At 51.9% G+C, this 10,084-nt stretch overlaps 1 protein-coding gene and 1 long non-coding RNA gene across 4 annotated transcripts in view; one reads left to right on the top strand and one right to left on the bottom strand.

Moving 5' to 3' along the window:
* Positions 1-7,295, bottom strand: part of LOC111153344 (acidic nuclear phosphoprotein 32 family member A) — a 37,758-nt gene extending 30,463 nt beyond the window's left edge. Inside the window, exon 1 of one of the 3 annotated variants that reach the window (XM_022512324.1) lies at positions 7,074-7,295. In XM_022512324.1, coding sequence (XP_022368032.1) covers positions 7,074-7,127 — 54 coding nt within the window. In that variant the 5' untranslated portion in view covers positions 7,128-7,295. The remainder of the gene's footprint in view (positions 1-7,073) is intronic. The other 2 variants (XM_022512327.1, XM_022512325.1) reach the window with 2 other exon arrangements.
* Positions 4,539-8,164, top strand: LOC111153346. Its single transcript, XR_002640994.1, has 2 exons — positions 4,539-4,699; positions 7,150-8,164. It is a non-coding gene; the product is annotated as an uncharacterized LOC111153346 (long non-coding RNA).
* The last annotated feature ends 1,920 nt before the right edge of the window (positions 8,165-10,084 follow it).

Raw genomic sequence — 10,084 nt, forward strand, 5'->3', positions numbered from 1 at the left:
CAGAACAAAGATATTTTATCTTGTTTACATACTTTGTATGGACAAATATCATCAGGACAACTGGTTCTATGGAAGGAGGCTGTTTTCCTGTCCGGGCAGGTGGCCCAGGGCCATGGGTGCTTTGCTCATCTTGTTTCAACCAATTTTATTAAATGACAAGTTCTGAATAACAGATGCCTTCGCAATTCTCCATCCCTGCCAGACTCCATCTCTCTAATGAAAACATCATTGTTGGGTATTTATCATTTGTACAATTGTATTTCAAGGTAACAGAAGATTACAGATTCCAAGTCAGGTCCCTGTTTCTCTGTATTTGTGAGAAGAAGGCAGTGGTGATGGGGGAACTGATGGTGTGTACTTCCTGAGAGACCAGACAACTAACAAGTGCAGGGGGTGGGCAGGTCAAAATGGGGTGGGGAGGCACAGTAGCACCCATCTAGAAGGGAGTGGCCCCCTCTGGACACCAGAGTAATGAGCCTCCTCTTCCTGTCATAATTCAGGCCAAACAACTGGGGCAAGTTCATTCGACCAGGCTCATCACCACTCAGCAATAAGCTCTGTGTTCCTCTCCCAAGTGACTACCCAAGGTAGAGAGGGCAGGTACAGTGCTGAGATGTCTGAGGAGTATCCTATGTATACAATACCCATAAAGGGTCACCCACAGCCCCAAGTTTCTTATTTCAATGGGGTATCATTAATTTGGACTGAAGCTCCGGGATGACCAGTCCCCATAGTTCAGGTAGGTGCCTGTATTACAAATACAAAAGACTGTGAAGTCTAGAGGAAGTCACCTTGAAAGGCTGGGGATACACGCCCGGCCAAGACAGGGAACTGGGTCTGCAGCCCGCTGCTCTGAAGTACAGGTCGGAGCTGTGGACCCCGGAGCTGGGACTCTTCCCCTTAGATTTATCTCCTCCTCCCCCTGGTCTGGCCAATCTTACTTCTATTCCCTCTGCTCATTAGCTCAAGAACCAGAGGCTAGAGGTAGAAAGGGCTCTGAAACTCAAAGCCACTTTGTTGCTGGTATGTTCCCCAGGAAACATGCATGGTGGGAGAGCAGCAGGGCAGAACCAGAGACTGCAGGATTATCTGTGGCTTTCAATGATCTGTGTTCTGAGGGTCTGATGTCAGCCATGGAGGACACAGCTGCTGCACCTTCTGCAGGCCCCAAAGCCCTAAGAAGCTGTGTGAAATTTAAGAGTAATCATTTAAGTACAAGATATGCAAAAACCTTCTGAAATACTTGGGAGTATGCAAGCTGAGGAATTTTAATTGGTTACACAAAATTACTTCTAGACAGAAGTGGTGCTCAGTTCTAAAATGGTAACAAGGCCGATTTCCACTAGGCATCAACTAGTTAAAGGGCACACAAAAAAGAACTTGGAAAGACTCCTAACGCACCACCCAAATGAATGGCTTGCCACATTTTAATAAAAAATTTTAAGAATTAAAAAACACACACACACACAAAACAAGAAAAAAACCTAGATCCCGAACCCACCACCCCACAAACAAGGATCACCAAGCTTTCTCTATAAAAGGCGAGACAATAAACTTTATCTAGAGACAAAACTAACAATACTACATAGGCACTTTTATAATGACAAAAATCAAAATTTCCACAATTCTTTTATTGACAAAATTCAAGATCTATAATGAATACAATTTGGGGAGCACCTGGGTAGCTCAGTCGTTAAGCGTCTGCCTTCGGCTCAGGTCATGAAACCCGGGTCCTAGGATCCAGCCCCGCATTGGGCTCCCTGCTCAGTGGGAAGTCTGCTTTTCCCTCTCCCACTCCCCTTGCTTGTGTTCCCTCTCTCGCTGTCTTTATTTCAAATAAATAAAATCTTAAAAAAAAAAAAAAAAGAATACAATTTGGGGTGGTGGAAGGGTTATAACTACCTAACAAGACAAATGGAATTCTTTTGGGGGGATAACATTTCACTTAACTGAGATTCAAAGTTAAGTGTTCTACATCATCAAATTGATTGCAATGTTTCTATGTACAGATTATTCTTAGTTCATGATACAGAAACAGGCAGCTTACCCTGAATTTGATGACCCTTGTGGGATCTGCATTTTACACACTCCCCTGGTGATTCTGATGAGGAGCCATGTTTGGGACCTAATGGACTATACAACACTCCAAGTCCCTACTGTCCAAGGAAAGGGGCCCCTAGCTTAATGGTGGGATGAGAACTCAACTCTGCAGCCTACTGTGACCACCCTCGCAGCATGGAGGATGTCAGCCGGCTCTGCCGACCCCTAATGAGTTGTTAAATGAGAATTAAAGGAGATGATCCGTGAGCTGTTATTATTATACTACATCTTAGGTACAGAGGCCATGCCAATTCTCTTCAGTTTTCTGGCTGTAGACGATGACAAACAGAAATGGGAAATGCATTACATGCAAAATCCCACACAAACCACTGCCGAAGAGTCTTCTCCTTACCCACAATGTATCTCCCAACACCTAAAAGGACAGACTTATTTCAGAGTAAACAGATGTGATGTTCTAAACCAAACTCAGAAAGTGTACGGCTTCCCCTCTATCAGAGCCCCCGGTCCTGACCATCCATCTCAGTATCTTCAACCAGGAGGCCATCCCGGGTTCATGTTGGCACCTTCAATGACAGGAAACTCAATCTCTCTTACGGGGGCACTGTTTCAAAGGCAGAGAAGAAAAAGCTCCTCCTCTCAATGTCTGACCAAAAAGGGTGCTTCACAGGAGAGAACGGAGACTAAGAATTCTGATAAGTTCTCTATGCCTCAGTTTCCCTATGTATAATGTGAGAATAATAATAGTACCTACCTCACAGTGCTGGTGTGTGGACTAGATTAACTGATCTGTCTAATCCACTTAGAACTCTGCCAGGCACAGTGTGGGGCTGTGTGGGCATTCACTATTATTACTGTTGTTGTTGTCCAGAGCCAGAGAGAAGCTCAAAGTGTGTGCCTTGTGGCATCCGAGTTCTCTCTCCAGTAACTATCACATACTGAGTACAGGAGGGCCAGATCGTTACTCATTAAACCGGATCACCATTCCCCTTTTACAGTGAGGAACTAAAGTTCAAAGAGGAGGTTAACTTATCCTACCTCGTTGTAGTAGTCAGAATTCCAACTCAGGTCCCTGGGAGCTCCAAAACCCAGCTTCGCCATGGAGCCCCCAGACTCAAAACTACCACCAGCAGCAATCCACTAACAAAACAACCCACCATGACCATACTGAGCTGGAACTCAGTTTTCTGCCTGGGGATCCCTGGTTGGCTTGCATAAACTGGAGTTAATATCAGGCTACATGAACCTAATCAGGCAGTAAGTCAGTCTGGAAAACATCATGCGACGTATTCCAAAGGTCAAAGTTAAAACCTGGCTTCCTGGGCAGCCTTTGCCGGGCACTGCCATCAAAGCCAGTCTCGTGCAGACACCAGACTTTAACCAGTGAGGTGCTTAACCAGCACTGACATCGGCTCTTTAAAAAGTCCCGGAGAGAAGCCAGAGACGTGACGCAGAAAGGCGGCCGGGAGAAAGACATCACTTACTTTTTTAAAAAGCAAACCTTATTCCTTATTCCCTTCTCTTTTCGGTTTAGGGTTACGTTCACTACCATAACCTGCCTTCCCCAACGCAAAAAATAAAAGGGGGAGGGGCAGAGGAAGATGGGGGGGGCGCTCCCCTAGCTGCAGGACGCTGCAACACCCACCTGAAACCCGGAGCGCGACCTACCTTCCCGGAGAGCCCAGCCCCGGAGGGCGTTTCCCCCAACACACCGACAACTCGTCCCTCCCGGGTAAGCGGCTGCTGTCCTTGGCTCCAGTTAGGGCCGCTAGAGTCGCGCGCGCGCCCCCCTCCCGAAAAAGAAACCTCATGTTTAATTTCTCCCCCAACCTTCCTATCAGTTCCTCCGAAGGAGCAAAGACCTGGGCGGCTAGTACGTCTTTAGGGCCACATTTAACTACGACTAAAACGCCAGCGGGAGGAAGGGCGAAACACTGGCGAGCAAAGGGGCGGGGGGAGACAGGGAGCGCGACGGGGGGTGGCGGGGGAGCACTTGCGAGGAGGATCGTCGCCCTCCCGGGGCGACCGCCGCGGCGACGCTCCAGCAGAGCCTCAGGCCGTTGTCGCAGGGAGGGAGACCCCCTAGGGGCCCAGAGCACAACCGGGGGTCCCCGGAGCCGGCTTCCCCTGCTGCCTCCACGTCCGGGGCCGTCGGGGCGATGGCGCAAGACTCTGCATCCCCCCCCACCCCCAGCGACAACAGCCACGGTGACAAAATGGCAGCCCGGCGCCCGGCAGTCGTGCCACAGGCGAGCAGGGCCCCTGCCCCCTAATAACGCCTCGGCGCCCTTCGGGCTCGGCCTCCGGCGGGCCTGGCCTTCATGAAAATAATAACAACAAAACACCTCGAGCTCCCAAGCAGCTGAGGAAGCCAAGAGGCCCGCCCGCGGTCTGCCGGGCGCGCCCGTGCCCGGCCCGCGCACGCGAGGCCGGGCCACCCAGGCGCCAGCCCGCCCGCCCGCCGGCCCGCGCCCCATGGAGCCCGGCGCCCGCACTCGCAGCCCCGCGCTCCGCGCCGGCCGCGCCATGGGGGAGGGGCGGGGCGGGCCGCGCGAGACCCGGGAAACATGGCTGCTCGTCCTATTTCGGCGTCGCGGCGTGGCCACCAGCCCCCGGATCCGAGTTGGGAGAGGCTCCGAAGGTGGGTGTGAGGGGGCCCGGGTTTGGGGGGGGGGGGAGCGCAGCGGGGGGGGGCGCAGGGGGCGCTCTCCTAGAGCTATTTGTCTTAACGGTTAAAAAAATAGTTCCTCCTCCCCCACCCCTTTTGTCCCTCATTAGCTAGCTTTCTCTCTCCCCCCTCCACCCCAAATGTGCCGAAAGTGCCCCCTCCATCCCCTCCCGCGCCCCACCCCGCCTCGAGGCAGGGGGCAGGCGAGTGGGCTGGGAGACTCGGAGGCGAGGGGGCGAAGCGTGAGAAATCGCTCCCAGTTCGGCGCGGCGCGCTCCCCTCCCCCAGCACACACTCGGGGAAGTTTAAAGAGCCGGTTCGACCCGCTTTCGATCTCGCTCCCAGTTGGCCAGCCGTGTGGCTGGGGTTGGCGGTGCGAACCGCGCCTCCACACCCACCCGCCACGACCCCGGCCCCCTACTGCGTGCCCTTCCCCCTCCGCACGGGGGGCTTCCGGAAAGTACGCGGGAAGACCGCGGCTCCAGCCCCCTCCCCCATCACCACACCCAGCCCCCAAATCCTCTGGCTCGGGGTCTAAACCGGGATGAAACCGGCCAGAGAAAGGCAGACCGCCGGCAAATTGTTCGCGGAAACTCCTGCCTTCTCGGCGGGCACCCCCTCCCCTCGCTCCGCCACCCCCTCCCCGCCCTGCGCGCCATAAGGCACTGCACGTCTACAGTCCACAGCTGCGTTATGATGGGGGGGGGGGACCACAAAAAGGATCTTGTTTTCAAAAGTCTCACTCAGGTTTGGGGGAGGAACTAGAGAAAAGAGGAAGCAAGGCCTGCCTTCGCCAGGGATTCGGTTTTTAACGGGCTGAAGGGGCGACAGGTCAGCGCACAGCGCTCCCCAAACTCCCAACTCTGGAACCCTGGCCACCGAGGCTGAAGGAGAGGTCCTCCTGCCCGCGCCGCCCTGGTCTCCGGAGGGGCCCGGAGAGGAGCCGGCCAGGGTCTCCGCCCCAGAGCCGCCAACTCGCATAAAACACTGTTTGAAAGCGAGAGGGAGACAGAAATACAAACGAGCGTTCGAGTAACCCACCCTCACCTTCCCCCTCCTTGGGGGTGGGCTTTCGCCCGAGCCTCCCAGTTCCCATCCGTGTAAGTTTCCTCCGGCCGTACTCCCGCCGCTGCCCAATCAATAACGGCGTCCAGAAGGCAAACTCCCATCCCGGAGCTGCGTGTTTCCTATGCCCGCATAAATCTGGACCCAGCCAGTACCCACCACGGGCACCAGGTCTGGGCAGCTCGCGTCCTGACAAAGTTTCCCGTGCCCATGTATGAACCAGGCGCCGAATGGCTGCCGAGGAGCCCACCCTGGAGAAAGACTGGCCGGGGGGCCGTAAGGGCTTAAAGGTTGGCATCTTAGCGAGGCCGGAAGGAGCAGGGGTGAGGGGGGACCGGGACGTAGCCTTTGGGTAACTTGCAATAGCGATCGCTCGAGGTGGAGAGGCGCGGGGATTATCTGTGCCTTTGCACGTTCGAAAATCCCTCCCCCCTTCCAATTTATCTCCCTTCGCAAGGAAAGGAAGAAACATCAGCATCTGGCCCGAAGGTGGGGTGGAAAGAGTGAGGGAGAAAGAGGAGGAGAGGAAGGGAGGCAGAGAAAGGGAGGGAGGGAGAGAAAGGGCGCGTTCACGAACACTACAAAGTTACAAATATGGCTCCCCCGTCTCTCGCCTCATCACTGCAAAGAAATGAAGACGCACTTTAAACTCGAGCCATTCCCAACTCCACTGCAGCCCCCTCCCCACGCGCTCTCCCCGGGGGCCTCGGCCCACATTTATCAGAAACTAAACCGGACTCGCGAAGCCCAAAACTTATTGTGTGTGTGCGAGCGAGAGAGAGAGAGAGAGAGAGAGAGAAAGGGAGGGGGGAGGCGCCGGAGGGGGGCGGAAGGGGGGATTCATTTATAAAATATAAAACCCCCTTTTTTTGTTGTTAAATCCAGGAGGCAGCCCCCCTCCTCCTCCCTCGTTAATCTTCCCCCCAGACGGAGTCAAGGGAGCAGCGAGCTCAGATGGTTATTTTGCCTCATTCTCTCCGACCCAAACGCGTGCGCCCGCTGGCCCCCGGTGGGTGCACACTCGCACAAACACTCTCGCACCCACACTCGCACACGCGGGAGCACACGCACAGGTAGTCACACACCAAGGGCAGCGGCGGCGGCAGCCGGAACATGCTTGGATGGCATTGCAACCCCCCAACCTTGCAATTCATTTGCAGTCCGACCACCAAACCCACACCTCCCAGGAGCCCCCCCTCAAAAAAAAAAGTGCCTCCCCCCAACGCACACACACACAAAGTAGGAGAATGGACCGACAGAGATATTTTTGGCAAATGCTCACATCAGAGGGCGTCCTGTTCCGCAGCTCTAAATGAATCCGTTTGTCCATGTCCATCTCTCGCGCTCTCTCTCTGCAGAGGCTCCCGCGCCGGCGGAATTCAATCAATAAACCCCGAACCCACGGCCGCGCGTTTTAGGACTTTGAAGGCTCAACCAGCTCCGCTCGGTTCTCGAGCCCCCAGCACCCGCGGCGCACACTAACCTGATCACGGAGGAGGCGGGACCTGCGGTCCGGCGGATGAGCGGCAACAGCTGAAGCCAATCGCTGCCGAGGGTCTCCGGGCAACAGCCAATGGTGGCGGCGGCGGGGGGGAAGGGACCAATGGGCGGGCTGCGCAGCCGGCCAGGGAGGCTCAGCCATTTGGTTGTGGTGCCGGAGACGGACCCCTTTAGATTTCGGGGCGGCTGAGGAGCGCGGCGGCTGCTTGGTGGCTGAGCTAGGGGGGTGGGCAGAATGGCGGGGGAAGGGAAGGTGACTGCGCCTGGAGGGCCGAGCCGCTCGGCCTCGCCAGCCCGCCGCCGCCTCAGCGTTTGGCCGGGGGCGGGGCCGCAGGTGCGTTACTCGAGGGGGAGGGGCGCGGCCGGAGGGGTCGGGGTCGGGGGACCTCGCCCGACCGAGGGTTTCGTGGAGCCGCCCTGGGCCTGCCCGCGTCGCTGGACCGGGTTGGCTAAAGAGGTGGACGGCGCGAGGTCCGGGGCTGCCCGGCGGGCGACCGGGTGGATGAAAGGCCTGGAAAGAGGGGGAGGGGTCAAGGGTGCAGTGGGGGGAGGGCCTGGTCATTTTCTGGGTCCGGCGGGCAGAGCTGGTAGAGCGTGGCTGCTGCCCTCCACTTCTGTGGGTACCCGCCCCGGGGCTGCGGCTCACTGCCCGCGCGCCCCTTCGCCTTGTCCTCGTCCAGCCGCGGCCATCGCCGCCCCCCTAATAAATAAATGAAAGCAAGATGCGTCCACCTTTGGATGACTTTCCTCGCGGTTCTTGACCCTCTCCACGGAGGGGCATTTCAGTTTGCTGTCATATCAGGTCAGCCTGGAAGGAGCGATCACCAGGAGGCATCCAGGATCTTGTTCAGTCAATAAATGAATGAAGACCATGGATTAAGGATTGTTGCTGAATATATTGAATATTAAAAAGTGAAAACGGAAGGTGCTAATAACTCCTGGTTTTCTGGACCAAACATAATTTATGGGCTTTGTAGACCTAGTGAGAGAAAACGGCGCACAGTTTATTCTAATCGTCCACCTGAATCATTTAGTTCAATTTGGGTTGCCAAAGAGTCTCTATTTGGAGCACTTTCTCCAGGTTTTACGGTTTGCTTGCTTTGGGTTTTGGGTTTTTTGTTTTCATCACATTAGTTGTAAGACCTAAAAGCCTTTACTCCCACTGGGTTACCCACTTCTTATGGCCAGGCCTTGGACCTTGTCATTCACTAAGCTCGCTGCCTGTGGCTGTTAATAAATCGTGGGGATTGTTGTCAACAAGGACAGATACATCTTTACGCTTCCACACAACTGTTTTTCAGTGCTTATAGTTTTACAGTTCTACACTCTTCCTTATACACTCCATGGTGGTTTTGGTGGGGGGATACATTGTGTTTATTTTTCAGGCACATGGGTTCAAGGGAGAGATAAACCAGTATGTATGTTGCAAATCTGAAGTATTGTTACATAACACCAATACAGTTTCTTTCTTGAGCATATAAAGTTTAGGAGGAAATAGAAAGTGACAGAATGTAAACAAAACGCACATACAGAATGCTCACACTGGGGAAGAAACTGTAGTAACTTTAATATTGTAACCTGATGGATTGTAAACATAAAATCCTACAGCTAAGCATTTTACTCTGCAAATTTTTGTTTCAGATAAAATGATAAGTGGAATTTGAAATGTGATAATGTTTACTCTGAGTAACTGGGAAATGCAAAATAAAAATGGAAAGTCATTGTTTTATTTCATCTGGATATAAATAGTATAATGTATTTGACTTGTTGACTTAGCTGACATTTGTCTCCCTCAGTTTTGTTAATCTTACTGAACTCAATTTTTTGTAGTTGGAATTCATTTATTTTTAAATTGTATTGGCTTTGTTACAGAACACACAGGGAGCCCGCATTACCTCTCTTTGCCAGAGTCATTTGTTATTTCTGGATATAGCATTTAAGGTTGTTCTGAAACAGAGCTCTTCGTCACACACACATTAAGTCGATATGATGTGTAGAAGCTATGTAACATAGGAGTACTGAAGTTTACATTGTCTTTGATGGTAAATACTCATCCTCAATATGAATTTTTAACCACAATTAAGTCCACAGTGCTAGCAATGTGATATAGAACAGTGGCTTTCCAAAGGAGTAATCCTTTAAAAGCCAGCCAATCAAATGCGGAGATGCTCCTGATCCAGCTCTGCTAGCAGAAGCGAGTAGCTCACCTAATGCAGATTGAAGAAGATGACTTGGAAGCCCGAATCCCCATTAAAGAGAGTGTACAGAAACAAATTCAAGCTGGAACTGAAAAAACTATGGCTTGATCACTCAGTCCAAAACATTAAACTTAACAGTGTTTGTAGAAGCATCTTTTATACATTTTGATGACAGATTTTGTATTGGTGTTAGAAAGTTGAAAGAAGGCTTCACTAGATTCCAATCTTACAGAAGTTGAAATATCCAAAAAGTATATATAACCAATTGAATACTTAACTTTTCATCTTTCCAAAGTGCTTTAAAAGAAGAGATTTCCTCCTACTTTTACAAATAGAGTTGTTTGTAGTTTATTTCTAAGAAATGTTTATTGATTTTGACTTTTTCTTATCAAAAGGAAGTGGGAATTTAACTCTGCTAAAGCTTTGCCCCATGATACTTGACCAAATGTTTAAAAAAAAAAAAAAAAACAACTACTCTTATATTTCTTATTTTGCAGAGTTGTTTCTTAAATTACATTTCATTGCATATTATAGTAGAAATAAATGCTCTGAATGGTTCTGAGTATCAGAAGATAGAGTAAGAAAAGCCCATTTG

This window comes from Enhydra lutris, unplaced genomic scaffold, assembly GCF_002288905.1.
Source record: "Enhydra lutris kenyoni isolate GAN:26980312 unplaced genomic scaffold, ASM228890v2 scaffoldscaffold31, whole genome shotgun sequence".
In the NCBI taxonomy this organism is placed as follows: Eukaryota; Metazoa; Chordata; class Mammalia; order Carnivora; family Mustelidae; genus Enhydra; species Enhydra lutris.